At 34.5% G+C, this 14,680-nt stretch overlaps 2 protein-coding genes across 3 annotated transcripts in view; both read left to right on the top strand.

The window, feature by feature from the left end:
* The first annotated feature begins 844 nt into the window (after positions 1 to 844).
* Positions 845 to 8,902, top strand: Alp12 (Alkaline phosphatase 12). 2 transcript variants are annotated; one of them, XM_014237531.3, is made up of 5 exons: positions 845 to 1,355; positions 6,666 to 7,195; positions 7,257 to 8,077; positions 8,163 to 8,464; positions 8,524 to 8,902. In XM_014237531.3, the coding sequence occupies exons 2-5, from the start codon at positions 6,710 to 6,712 to the stop codon at positions 8,655 to 8,657; spliced, it is 1,743 nt and encodes a 580-aa protein (XP_014093006.2). In that variant the 5' UTR covers positions 845 to 1,355; positions 6,666 to 6,709; the 3' UTR covers positions 8,658 to 8,902. The 2 variants fall into 2 exon arrangements, with proteins under 2 accessions (XP_014093006.2, XP_014093007.2); XM_014237532.3 differs by lacking the exon at positions 845 to 1,355 and adding an exon at positions 6,435 to 6,591.
* Positions 8,903 to 9,887: 985 nt separating this feature from the next.
* Positions 9,888 to 14,680, top strand: part of LOC106619457 (ceramide synthase) — a 40,331-nt gene continuing 35,538 nt past the window's right edge. The window contains exons 1-2 of the mRNA XM_014237543.3: positions 9,888 to 10,068; positions 12,934 to 13,346. Coding sequence (XP_014093018.1) covers positions 13,057 to 13,346 — 290 coding nt within the window. The 5' untranslated portion in view covers positions 9,888 to 10,068; positions 12,934 to 13,056. The remainder of the gene's footprint in view (positions 10,069 to 12,933; positions 13,347 to 14,680) is intronic.

Consider the following 14,680-nt stretch of genomic DNA (forward strand, 5'->3'; position numbering starts at 1 on the left):
AACCGGATATTCGCATAATCGGTTTCCAAATTATTCGAATAATTTTAACAGTCCTAGTTTGAAGAATATCGAATAATAAAAAAATTAAAAAAAAAAATTTTAAAAAATATTTAAAAAAAAATAATTTTTTTAAATTTTAAAAAATACAGCAATATGTCAGATGTCAAGCAAGGATAATGAATATTATCAACAAATGTCAAATAGGCTTAAAGCGCGTTTTTCTTTTGAACCAGCTTTATTGGTGTTTTTAGGTATCACAATGGACCGTCATTCTAAGCTCTCCAAGTGAGATTCGTCTTATGAACGACCTACTAACCTAAACCTAAGCCCAGACTCACAGTTACGAAAAAGCTTTTTAAGCAGTTTAAGCATGTGAATTGAGCTTGTGGAGTCATCGTGTTGTAGAGTAATAACGCCATAAACACGATTCGGGCTGCAGTCACAAAGAAAGCCAACTAATTTTGTGTAAAAAATACGCCTTGAGCTCTAAAATTTCGCTGTAGAAAAATTGCAACGTGAAATTTGCAAAACTTTTCGTGCAATAGCCATTAAAGTGAAGTCAGCGCCTTGGGTTAGGCAACAAATTTCAGCAATTCCACACAAGCTGCCTGCTAGGCACTCTATACAACGTCATTCGCCTTATTTCGCACGCTGCGTGAGAGAAAGCTCTTATTTGCGCACGAATACTGTGGCGCTAAGCACAGAACATGACGAGATGGAGCGCATGGAAAGGTGAGCGCAAAATTGTGCAGAGCGAGCATAGCTGCAAAGGTTGTTGTTGTTGTTAATGTTTTTAATTTTTGTTTTAATTACAAACGTCTAACCGTTTATATGAGCTGTTGCGAATTGGCGCTGCTCAGTTGGTGCGTGGCGTTGCGACGATTTGCTAGTGTCTCATTGCCTGCGCTGCTTTGCCGAAGACATGAATATTTAATTGCACGGAAATTGAAATGTATTCAACATACGAACACACATGCGGCAATAAATTGCGTGCTTCGTGAGTCGTGTCGTTGTGTGGGCATGAAAAAGAAAAGGAAAAAATTATTGGCATTAATGTTTAAACAAAGTGTTGAGCCAACAAAAAACTGTGAAAATTAAAAGTGAATAACAAATTTGTGTAAAAAAAAAGATACAAATTTCGCATTAAGCGCAGCAACATAACGTAGTCAGCGTGAGCATTAGCTGAGCAGCGAAAAACGTGTTCCCAGCACAAGCGTAAGCGGGCTGGTGGCAGGCGGTGGCTGCGGCAGCATAAGATCAATAAAGTTCAGCAGCGGTGTAGGCAGCGCGTCACAAGCGCACGCAGAGCAGCTTGAAGTAGAACGCGAGCGACAAGCAATCGGAAGTTATTAAACGTAAGTGCATTTCCTATTAACTTATTTTTTAATTTATTTTTTTTATTTTTTCTGTATTTGTGTGTGCTCTTCGTGAAAAACTATAATTTTTAGTTTTATAAATAGATAATCTTGGGCTTGATCTAAGCTTCAAAAATTAACAAAATGGCAGCCTCAGGGGGAAAAAATCAACTGTTAATTGATCTTAAAAATCGAAATTTTTGAAAAAAAATCCTTCGTTTAGGCCCGAGTTTATTACGTATTTCTAAAAGCTGTATAAATTTCATTAAAATCTATTAAGCGGTTTTCGAGTTACAGTTGTCACCAGTTCAAAAAACATAGTTTTGAGAAAAACGCATTTAAAGATTCACACTAAAGCTCCCGAGCGCTTTGAAGTGCCCTCTTTGTTATTTGTCGAATAACTCAAAAAGTAATTATCGGATGATGATAAAATTTTCAGAGAATATTTTCAAGATAATACACTTAACAAATTGATTTTTTAAAAAATTCTGACTACCCCTAACCCCTTAATATTCGACGTTGTACCAAGACCACGTATTTTTGTAAAAAGTTAGGCATAATGATGAAATCAAAATCAAGCTTTTATACGGCAACTTTTGATTTGTGTAGGGTATTATAGTTTCGGTGCAAACGAAGTTAACGTTTTTATTTGTTTTCCACTAAATCTACGATACGATACTGATTACTTGGAATTTATGAGCACTTCTTACTTATTCACTCTCCATTCCCCGCAATTGATTTATTTTCTTTGCCAGCAGGTGCAGCAGGCACATACGGGTTTTACGTGTTGTTTCTATTGTAAACAAACATCTACTCGTGAGTTTCCACACTAATGAAGCATTTCAATTGAATTTTTGTTGTTTCGATATTCTCCCTTTCGTTTTCCATCAACAATTTCATTACGGGTGGGAATTTATTGAGTGGTGATAAAAAAATTTTGCACGCGTTTCTAAGTTATAAACACAGATACATACAGACAGACAAACATACACATTTGTAATCAAATGTGTGAATGTTAGAAACCAGTTGAATGTTGAAATCTAAATTGCCATCTTCACATATACGAGTGTACATATGTATGTATGTGCATATATATTTGCATATAAATCGCATATTTTTCCATACATGCAAAGAAGCACCCAGTTCTGCTGTTCACACAGCGAGTGCTTGTTCTCTTTAGCATCATTATGCCATACGCAACTATTGTTATAACACGTTTTCGTTGTCTTTGGTTAAAAATAGCTTTGCTTGTGGTACCAATGGTCCAGTATCGAAATTCTCGCATACACATTTAATTTTAGGCAAACACAAACCAAACTCAAGAAGCTAACTAATGATGGCAGCAAGTATTTTTATACTTCTGGCGGCTGCTTGCGTCCATGCATGTGGCTTAAATGCAGCAAGACAGCTTACAAGCACCATGCTTACGTATCCTTTGCTTGGTCAGCTTGCTTGTGTGCTTTTCATATCTGTTGGGCTTATGGACATTATGTATTGCTAGGTTGAGTAAAATATTGCTGCAGATAAATGAGTCGCCATTGCATCTTTGCGGTAATTTGCTATTTATTTATCGCGTTGTTGAGAAATTTATTGCAGCGCATTTAAGTGACGAGTTAATTAGCCTTGTGGGAAAGTAGTGCTGCTAGTTAGCTGTTTTCGTTTTTTCTAAATAAAATATATTGTTTGAAGTGGTTAAAATTTGACTTCTATTGTATTTATAATAACAGTAATAGGGCGTTCACACTTTGGCAAATGTTCAACATTCGCAAAAAAATATTTATACATATTTACGTTGCACTGGTTTTTCAATGCTGTACTTACGGTTTTTACAATTAAGCATCATTACTTAAATTGCAAAGCGTTGTTGAGAAATTTATTGCAGCGCATTTAAGTGACGAGTTAATTAGCCTTGTGGGAAAGTAGTGCTGCTAGTTAGCTGTTTTCGTTTTTTCTAAATAAAATATATTGTTTGAAGTGGTTAAAATTTGACTTCTATTGTATTTATAATAACAGTAATAGGGCGTTCACACTTTGGCAAATGTTCAACATTCGCAAAAAAATATTTATACATATTTACGTTGCACTGGTTTTTCAATGCTGTACTTACGGTTTTTACAATTAAGCATCATTACTTAAATTGCAAAGCGTTGTTGAGAAATTTATTGCAGCGCATTTAAGTGACGAGTTAATTAGCCTTGTGGGAAAGTAGTGCTGCTAGTTAGCTGTTTTCGTTTTTTCTAAATAAAATATATTGTTTGAAGTGGTTAAAATTTGACTTCTATTGTATTTATAATAACAGTAATAGGGCGTTCACACTTTGGCAAATGTTCAACATTCGCAAAAAATTATTTCTACTATAATAGTTATACATATTTACGTTGCACTGGTTTTTCAATGCTGTACTTACGGTTTTTATAATTAAGCTACATCAATACTTAAATTGCAAAGCCGATTAAATAAATTAAGCATAGTGTTGTGCGCCTATGTCACAGGAAAAACATTTTCAACATTTGAGTATGCATATATACATGATTGTATATATGTACATATGTATGTATACAATGCAATAATAATTATTTTTAATATGCACATAAAAATATGAACACATTAGACACACACTCACTTATTTCAATAATTTGGTTAGTTAGGTACTTAACCTCAAAATATGATATTCAAGCAATTATTTTTAACTTCCCGCTAAGAAAATGGAAAATTTTCTAAAAATCGGGAAGATATTGGTTTCACCCCATTTTGCAAAAATCGAGTTCTCAACAGATCTCGACGTTCTGAGGGTCGAGGAAGCTTCCCCGAACATTTCTACGATGATGTCCGTATGTCTGTATGTATGTGTGGATGTATGTGTGTGTGTGTGGATGTATGTGACCCTCTTATAACTATTAAACTACTCAACCGATTTGAATAAACTAAACGGCATTCCAAAGGGTTTCATTGCACTTGAATTTCGTGTAAGTTTGGACCCAATCGGACCAGTAGATTTCGAGAAATCTCAAAAATAAAAATTTTGAAAAATCGTTTTTTTCGAATTTTTCCAAACGACTTGACCGATCGACACCAAAAACTAATCAGTTCTAAACCTTGAAGAAACACATCGTTTGCCGCAAACCGGGTCGAAATCGGTTGATTTACTTGCTAGATATCGAAAACGAAAAATTTCGAAGAGCTCAAAAGCAGTGAAAAAAGCGAAATTTGAACATTAGCGTATGAAATTAGAGGGAAGTTGCAGGGATGGCCCTTGAGGCCAACCGTTTTCCACATTTTTTTTTAAGCAATTGTTAGTAGAGCAATAACTATGAGAATCAGACCTAATATAAATATAAGTATAAAAAAAAAATTGTTAATAGAGCATTAATATGAGAATTAGACCTAATATATTTAAATATAATTATGTAAAAAAAAATTTAAAAAAATAAAAATAAAAAGATTACAAAAGCTGCCCTAATAATATGTTTTTGCTTGACACTAATAAAGCTTACTTCTTATTTTTTTATATCATGAATGTCTCGTCTTTTATATTACTTGCCGTCAGTAGTTTACATGTATGCACATATATACTAATACATACGTACATATAGTAATATGTATGTAATCTTATAAATCAATAAATACTTTGCAAAAATCGCATTTCTTCCAAAGCACTACAACTTCTTCGAAAAAGTACTTGTTTTTCTTGTTTTATTAGCTATTTATTTATTATGTTTTAAATACAAATAAATTACTGTCAGGGCTTTTAAAAGGGAACAATTAACGATTTGAATAATTCTGTAACTACAAAAGTAGGAAATCACTTTGCAATTGCACAAAAATGTATAAAAAATATCGTTTTAATGCTGGAATTCAACGGCAACAAAGTAAACAAACAAAAATATTAACAGACACAGTATTTTAGGGTAGTTAATCTGCTGTTATTTCTACAGTACAAAATAAAGAATAATTGATAAGTTACTGGTTTTACGGCCGTTTCTATGTGTAAATATATTTAAATTATTCATGCATTATTCTTCGATTTCAAAATAGCAAAAATTTATTTATAACAGAAAAAAAACAGAATTTTATAAAACAGAAACAGAAAATGTATAGATTTCTGTTATTATTTCTGTTTCTGTTCTTGTTCTTATTTTTTTCATATTCATAAAAAAGCCATGAAAACATAAGAAAAACGCAGAACTAAACAAATCTAGCAGCAGCAGATACTGTAGATCATTAATCGCGTAATTTTTATACAAAAAGTCACTAAGTTATCGAAGCTGCTACATATTTGTATGCTTATCTCCAATAATAAACACGTGCAAGTGCAAAAAGCGTCAATTGGCGCTAGTTGAAAACGAAAGCATTGCTTTCCGCCGCACATATTTGCGCTTATGCAGTGCAAGCGCACTTAAGTGTGGCCGCCATGTTTGTTTAGTCAGTAAACTGTTATCAGGCAAAACAAAGAGCGCTGTAAAATTCTGCTTGTAATTACAGTTTTTTGTTAATAGTATTTTTATTAAGCTAGTATCAAGTACGCAAGAACTGAGGCTACTAGAAATCATTTTCTGATATTGGATATCGATCATTTTTGCGCATATCAAACGATTGCTGATGCAAAAGCTTTGCTCAAAGTTTATCTGAAGAGTTTGAAGGATTGTTAGGCATTTATTGTATAAACCTAGATGTATGCAATGGTCGCTAGATCAAGCGAGAATTCAAAACTATTTTTTTTTTGTATTATAAGAAAAAATATTTATTTAACTAGCGTAAGCATCACAATCCCTCCGTAAAAGAGAAAACTGATGTCCGCAGAGCTTTCGCATTTCTAAAATATGACAGGAGGCTTGTAGAAACCCACACTGTCGCTGAGAGAGCGCAGTTTCTTTTCTAAAATGACAATGAGAAGTGCTTATCAATTTTTACCCGGTTTTTATAAACGCACTAAATTGTTGTAAATAAATTATATTTGCGTATAATTTCCTATACAGTGCGGTGGGCCATAAAGATTAGCTGACTCGAATGTTGATATATGATAAATATTTAAATACATATTTATATAGGTGTACATTGATAAGGAATTTACAGCTTCATCAAGTCAAAACACTTGAAGTTATACTTGTCGTGTACGTCTGATTTAGATAGCGTTAGTCTTCTACAAGTTGGATGAGGTAGTCATACTTAGTGGAGTACATTCTGTAGTAGCACTTCGCACAATTGAACAGCAAACAGGAGTGTTTAATATTGAAAGGTTGTGCATTAACTGATCGGTTTCATTTCCTAAAGTTATTCTATTTTCCACCTTTTCACTTTTTCACTTCGCAGACTGAAACGGCACTTAAACGGTTACGTTGCATTGTCGCCACAGAATGACTGCCGTCACTATGGATGTGAACAAACTGCCACACTCGCAAGACGGTATTGAGGTGCAAATGGACAGCTTAGACTCGAGTCATGCGTTCACGAACTCGCTCGAGGAGCCCAATCCGCCCAAATCCAACGTGTTCAAGTCGAAAATTTTCATTGTTGCCGTTACCTTTTCGAGCGTACTTTTTACCATCATGTGCATCGGTTTTTTGGTACACTATGAAATGGCGAGTGAGGTCTGTGATGGCGAAGACATACCTTTTTGGAATGTGCAGTTGCCGCCGGAGCAACAGGTGTGGTATGAGAAGGGCATTGAGGAGTTGAAGAGTGCGCTGAGTCGTGAAATCAATCGCCGACGCGCGAAGAATGTTATACTCTTTGTGGGCGACGGCATGGGTCCGAATACAGTGACAGCGACACGTATTTATGGTTTCAAGGAGGAGGGTTTACTTAGTTGGGAGCGCTTTCCGCATATGGGTTTGCTAAAGGTAAGTGCGCCTTATTATCTGAAACGTATTTTTTAAAATTTATATTTTATGCGCTTTACAGACTTATTGCGCCGACAAGCAGGTGCCCGATTCGTTTTCTACCGCCACAGCGCTTTTTGGTGGTGTTAAGGTCAATTATGAAACGGGTGGTGTGGACTCGAGTGTCTTGCTTAAAAACTGCAGCGCTTCGCTGGATGCTACGCATCATGTGCAGACAATACTAAAGTGGGCTCAGCTGGATGGCATGAATACAGGCTTTGTGACGACAACGCGCGTAACGCACGCCACGCCGGCCGCTTTGTACGCGCATACACCCGATCGCCGTTGGGAATGTGAGGCTAAGATGTCAGCGGAGGCGCAGCAAGAGGGTTGTAAGGACATAGCCAGGCAGTTGGTGGAGGATGAGGCGGGTCGAAAAATAAACGTAATCATGGGTGGCGGACGTCAAATGTTAGTTTCCGGCGTGACGGACAATCCAGCGGATCCGATCGACACTTGGGGCTGCATATCAAAGGATGGTCGCGATTTAATGACCGACTGGAGGAACTACAAACAACAGGCTGGTGAACGCTACGCAGTTGTGCAAAACAATGGCGAACTTAATGCATTGCACGGTGAGTCCGTGGACTATGTTTTGGGCATTTTCGCCAATGGCCATTTGAAGTATGACCACGAGCGCGATCGCAGCGACGCGGGTATGCCATCGTTGCGCAATATGACTGTGAAAGCGCTGGAAGTGTTGAAGAGTAAAGACAAGGGATTTCTACTAGTAGTGGAGGGTGGCATGATTGATCAAGCGCATCACCGCGGTACCGCCAGACGTGCGCTTTCTGAGGCGTTGGCCTTGAATGAAGCCGTCGACGCAGCGGTGCAAGAGATGAGGTGAGTTGATGTTTGCGTAACTAACGTGACAGCATGAAAAATAAAAGATTGTCTAAATTTCATAAATTTCTAATTCTAATTGCAGTGATCAGCTGGACGAAACTTTGATTATCGTAACCGCTGATCATTCTCACAGCTTAACCATAAATGGGCATGCAGAAAGAGGAGCTGACATACTAGGCGTGGCCTCAACCTCCAAGACGGAAGGCACACCATATACAACACTCACCTATGGCACCAGCTATAAAGGTTTCCAAGTCGATGCTAATGGTAAACGCGTTGATCCTACCACGCAGGACACCACCGCTTGGGCATATACACAACAGGCGGCTATAAATACCGATGAAAATTTGCACGGAGGCTCCGACGTTACAATACATGCTAAAGGTGCGCCAATGCTGAGAAATTTTAATGGTGGCTTATATTTTAATCTCCTTTTTTTTCAGGCGCCATGGCCTACTTGTTTCACGGCGTACACGAACAAAGCTATGTGGCGCATGTGATTTCGTACGCGCTTCGCATCGGCCGTTTTCGTGATAGCACTATTACGGAATCGTTGGCAGAACTAATGCCGTTATAGTATAGAATCAAATTGGCATAATTATTGGGTGGTGCTATGCGCTTACAAATTTATATCGGCATAGAAATAAATCACGGCATATGCACTAATTCTTTTTAAAATTTCATTAATCGGTAGTTGAAAGTTTTATGCGGAAATAGAAAATTAATTACGTTTAAGTGTGTGAGTTGATTGTTGTAGATAAGAAAATTTATAAACTAGATTAATCGATTATTTATTACTTGTGATATTGTATGCCATTGTTATTTTAAGTTAAAACAGTAATACAATTGACAAAAATATTAAAAAGGCAAAAATGTAAAAAAAAAAAAATGAAAATATGTTATTTTCTTTCGGCAATTTGCAAACAAGTTGATATTATGGGGATAATTATTGAATTATTGTTTCTTAAAAAAAGTTTTTAGAATTTTGGATTATTTAGATTTTATTTGGAATTTTTGGATATCCCTGTGGAATGCGCGTCTAACCAGAGAACGTATCTCTATATATGATATACGTTCTCTGGCCTAACCAATACCATTATTTACTGTGATAAAAACCACCGTAAACGGATGCAGAATTGCATGGCCGCTCACTGATGCCGTGTTCCCGAAGAAAGACGCGCCTCTGAAGTAATTGCAAGAAGGAAATCCGATTCAAAAGTGTAAAATATTAAGAGGTTTTGGGCAAATATCAACAAGATCGGTAAAATAACTGCTTAGCGAGCTGGATTTCATTTTGGGATTTCCGCCCAGGTTTCACACCGATAGAGGTCTTGTACATCGTATGATGGCAGTTATGCATACTTCCTAGTCTGTTGTACTTTATACCTGCTTTTTGTTTAACAAGAATCAAACTTATATTTGTTAAAATTTGTTTTTGTAAAATACCGAAATCCAAATCTATAAGCCATGAACACTGGCAAATTAATTTACAAACACTTCGTTATGGTAATACCGTCCTTATTGAAAATCCCATCAGCTGTTGGGTAAACCGTGTTGCATCTTTACTTTTTTGGTAAAGCGAAAAAATGTTTGTGAACTAGACAATGTTTGTTTTTTTTCTAGCGCATAAATTGTCCTTAGATAAATGCGTAAAATATTGTGTTTAAACACAAAATGTGTTAATTATCTACGTTTTAATTAAATAATTAATTGTTCTTACGAGTATATTTATTGCGTATAAACTTCTAAGGGCAATAATTTTCGAAATTGGCAACACTCAAAGGCGCGACTTGCTCGCCTGCTGATTATTTATTTTAATTCAGTGCAATTGGTTTTTAAATCGCGTACAGCTGTTTATTTTATTAAGTGCTGTTGTTTTATAAGAAAAAGTATTTTTGATTTGTGATAAATATTAACTGAGCAATAACTAAATTTCCCACCTGGTGCAAGAGTTAGTGAAGCAAGACGAACAGCCAACTACGATAAAGGTGATTGTAATTTTCTGCTATACCGTTGAGTGTCGTGTGTAGTAGCTGATATTGGGAAATATAGCCTACTTATTTTTTTTTGTATAAATTAGTAATGTATTGAGAATATAAATAGAGCATCAAAAAAAAAAAAAAATTACATATATACGTACATACATATGTAATTTCGAACATATGGAGAATTGTATTTGTGTACGATGATGCAGTGGAGTACAATATAATGCTCTTACGTTTTTTATAGTGTGCGGGCAGAGGAACTGTAAGGCGCCGGCATAACTCATTAAAATTCGTTAGTGTAAACTGCATTTTACTGAAATAGTCATAATCGGACAATCAAATAAATTTTGGTGTTGTAATGAAAAAATCCTATACGACCAGTGTGTTGAAACACTGCAAACACTTGGTGACACATTTTTGATAAGTGCGGCTGTGTATAAGCTGTAATTCTTATGACATCCAATTGCCATTTTACGCAGTCTGTATTAAAACATTGACTTTATAGACTGCCCAGTGTCACTGGGTACATTTTTATTATCTACACATCACAGAATTCTTGCATCATATTGCTGCTCCATTTTTTACTATGCTGTGGCAAACCTGGCACCTATGACGCTCCAATTTCTATACAGTGCTCTTGCATAACATGTCATGCAAACGTGTTCTAACGAGATGATATTAATTTTGGTTTTTATGCACCCACGCGTATTAAGATTTATGTGTTATTTGTGTCTGGAAACGCCGTTAAAATGATTGTGGAAGTGTCTTCTGGTCACGCCAGCACTTTAAATGCATAATGCAAACAAATAATTTATTTCAAACAACTGTTTTATGCAGAGACATGGTGCTGTTTTGTAGAAATCTGTTATCTATTACTCGTATCATGTGACTACATATAGTTATCGTATATATCGTCATATCCTCCTATCTTGCAAAGTCCAAGTGTATTGTCGCCACAAAAAAAATTTAAAGCCACACGATGCATGTATACATACATACGTTTATGAAAGTCGGTACTGCATTGTGTGCGCATTAATTTAAGCCGTTTTGCACACCCACGTAGAATAAGAACAAAATGTCGAATGGAGGGGATAATAATTACAATTGTCAATTGTAAATGATTATGGCTACTTTGTGGAGCAGCGTCACACAAGTTTATAAACCACTGTCGGTTTGTCGCTGAAACAGCGATTGAAATCAATTTAAGCAATAAAGCGATGCTTATATCATTTTTGTTGTTAGATAGTTTGTTGTTATATGTACGTACATACATACATATGTGTGTATATTTACAACACATTTGCTTAAAATACCTGTCTATGGTGTACAGCTTTAGGATGAACAGTCATCGTCATTTGATCATGAGTGTGAGATGTGATCAATGCTAATGTTCTGTAAGCTCACTGTAATTTATGCACAGAAACCGTGTACTAAAGCGCATTATAAGCTTGACAGTAGTTAATATAATATATTGATGTTTCTTAAAAAATCAAAACATTAAAAAATTATAAATTCTATATGAAATTCTTTTAGTGTTCATTGTTTTATTTATTTGATTTTTAATATTTTTTACATGGTAGTCTTTGCTCCAATCCTACATTATATACACCGTCATTATCGTCTTATGCACCTTTTGTTCAAATTTTGTTTTATTTTGTCTGTCTAAGTTGCCTTCAATTTGCCGCATTTTACATACTTTTAGTAATAATGTATGTATGTGTGGCTGTGTGGTGGCGCTTGGTGTCAACATGTCTGCGAAATCGCCTCTACGGCGTCATTTAGCTGCACATTTTGCTTGCTTTCGTCATTTTGAAGATATCTTTTGCCAAATACAAGTACAACTGCATGTGGGCGCTGGTTGTGTGCGCGTGGCGCCTAAGTGTGGGGTTTTATGGTAGAAAGAGAGTAAGTCGAAGGGATGGTGACTTGGCTTAACTGAGTCAAGGGCGCTAGTAATTTTAGTACTTATATACATTTGTATACAGTATTTTTAACGCTAATATGTGCTTATATGTATGCGTTTTTAGTATAGTGGTATATAAGCAGCACATTTTTTGTCTGAAAATTACTATAAAACTAATTCAATTACTATATACTCACATATGTATGCATATATGCATTCTAAGATATACATGCAAGAAAAAAAATTGAAATGTTAATATGATGTCATATATTTGCACAATTCCACGTAGATATTTGTATATACATACATATTGTATATACTGATTTTCGCTCTCTACTTGTCACCTTTAACCTAGTGTTAATAACATTCTATTACTGCTTCATTAAAAAATAAAAAATGTACACTTGAAAACAATTTATTCGCGAATATCTACACTTTGCATAAACATTATCAGCTGCCTTATCACGTCGTGTGTTTACATTTATTTTGAGTGCCATTTTTCGCTCACTCAAAGATGCTGTAGCTGTGTTTGAGCGGAGAATAGCTCAAATCGCTCTACAATTCAATGAGAGAACAGCAAAGCAGAATTCGATAATCGGCTTGCCAAGTTTGTGAGGTATATGATATTTTACGGCCTTGCCCATAGTTGCCTAAAGTAATGTTTAAGAAACATGACTTGTTGATAAGAGTGATAAACAATACAAGAAAAAACGTTAACTTCGATTGCACCGCAGCTGAAATACACTTCACAAATAGAAAAAATAACTTGATTTAGATCGTTCAGCTTGTAAGCAGTATGTTATAGTTCATCGATCTGAACAATTTCTTCGGAGATTGCATTATTGCTTTAGATAATGATCCATGCCAAATTTTGTGAAAATATCTTGTCGAATAAAAAAGTTTTCCATACAAGGGCTTTATTCATTAGCTAGCTTACATTACAAATTTCTTCTATGTCATTGCAGCTACGCACAAAGGACCCGCACACTACTCAACTTGCACAATAATAATAGAAATAAATCGACTTTTTTCTGGCGACACACACGCAAGTCGCCACAACGAGCACAATTACTAAGCAAGCACAAATTATGGGCGCTAGCAACGTCCTACAACAGCGCCTGCGTGGCAGCGGCTGCTACATGTCCTTGGCCTGTTCGATTGGCTCGATGAGTTTGGCCTGCGGCAGCCTGTTGCAGATACCCAATATTACAGATCGCATTTCGCTGCAGCGTGGCCTCTTCCTCACCTCGCTGGGTTTCATATACTTTGTGTCCCTGACAGATTTCTGCAATAAGTACCTGTTGAAGACGAAACGCGGTTTGCAGTTTCGCAAAAAATATCGCCTTATGATGTCGGATGTGCTGGAGATTACTAATAAGTGAGTACACTTGTGTTTTAATTTGTTATAAATGAAGTGGATATTTATGTGAAAAAAATTTGCACAAGTAGCTAGAATTCATCTGTGTCGTTTCTTTTGAAAACTATTTAGATTTAGTTTTTTTTTATAAAAAATTGCAATTAATTATATTACTAATTTTTTTTTGTATATAAAAAATTGCAATTAATTATATTACTTATTTTTTTTTTACAAAAAATTGCAATTAATTATATTACTTATTTTTTTATAAAAAATTGCAATTAATTATATTACTAATTTTTTTTTATAAAAAATTTCAATTAATTATATTACTTATTTTTTTTTATAAAAAATTGCAATTAATTATATTACTTACTCTTGTTTTTTATAAAAAATTGCAATTAATTATATTACTTATATTTTTTTTTATAAAAAATTTCAATTAATTATATTATTTTTTTTTTTATAAAAAATTGCAATTGATTATATTACTTATTTTTTTTTTATATAAAAAATTGCAATTAATTATATTACTTATTTTTTTTTTAATAAAAAATTGCAATTAATTATATTACTTATTTTTTTATAAAAAATTGCAATTAATTATATTACTTATTTTTTTTTATAATACATATTAAAAAAATCGTTTATTGTTGTTGCAACAAGCAAAAACTTATAAACTGCGTTTTGGGTTAAATTATTTTTTCAAACCGCTTATATATTTAATTAAATTTGAATCATGTTTCCATTGTGTTAGCCAACACTGTATTTTATACAATTTAATTGCAATAAGCTTGCACCCAATTTGGTGACAAGCGCTTAAAGCTTAATTCAAACAAACATATATACTTACATACTGTACGTAGATATTATATATATACATATATATATATATACATATTTATATTTAAGTATGTCGACATAAAATTGTAAATTGCCCACTGCGTTTAATTGCGTGCTATCGAAAATATTAGAAATTAATATAAATCGTGTCATAACCAAATGCTCATTAAAAACACAGAAGATAACATAAGTACATAACCTACTTATCGTACATATATACACATGTACGTTTTGTACTATGTCAGCTGTTGCGGTTGTTAGTCTATTAATTGAGTGTTTGTTTACCTTTGCAAGCACGCTATTATCGCCACAAAAAATATAAAAAATAATTATATGTTTGCATTTTGTTGGGAATTGTGTAATGAAAATTGTCTCTATAGTGATAAATAATATATAATTTTCCGAGCAATTGAACAGTGTTCGAATTATAAAGAGCGACAAGCGCTGTTGTTACTTTTTAAGCCAAGCAAATGCAATTCAATTAATTATTATTCATACAAGTTCGATATAAT

Source organism: Bactrocera oleae, chromosome 5 (genome assembly GCF_042242935.1).
Source record: "Bactrocera oleae isolate idBacOlea1 chromosome 5, idBacOlea1, whole genome shotgun sequence".
Taxonomy (NCBI): Eukaryota; Metazoa; Arthropoda; class Insecta; order Diptera; family Tephritidae; genus Bactrocera; species Bactrocera oleae.

Excerpts from the sequence above, each read along its gene's own strand:
- Alp12 (XM_014237531.3), top strand. The coding sequence starts at position 6,710 with ATGACTGCCGTCACTATGGATGTGAACAAACTGCCACACTCGCAAGAC. Across the intron at positions 8,078-8,162 it reads GCAGCGGTGCAAGAGATGAG|TGATCAGCTGGACGAAACTT; the intron begins GTGAGTTGATGT and ends TTCTAATTGCAG. Across the intron at positions 8,465-8,523 it reads CGTTACAATACATGCTAAAG|GCGCCATGGCCTACTTGTTT; the intron begins GTGCGCCAATGC and ends CTTTTTTTTCAG.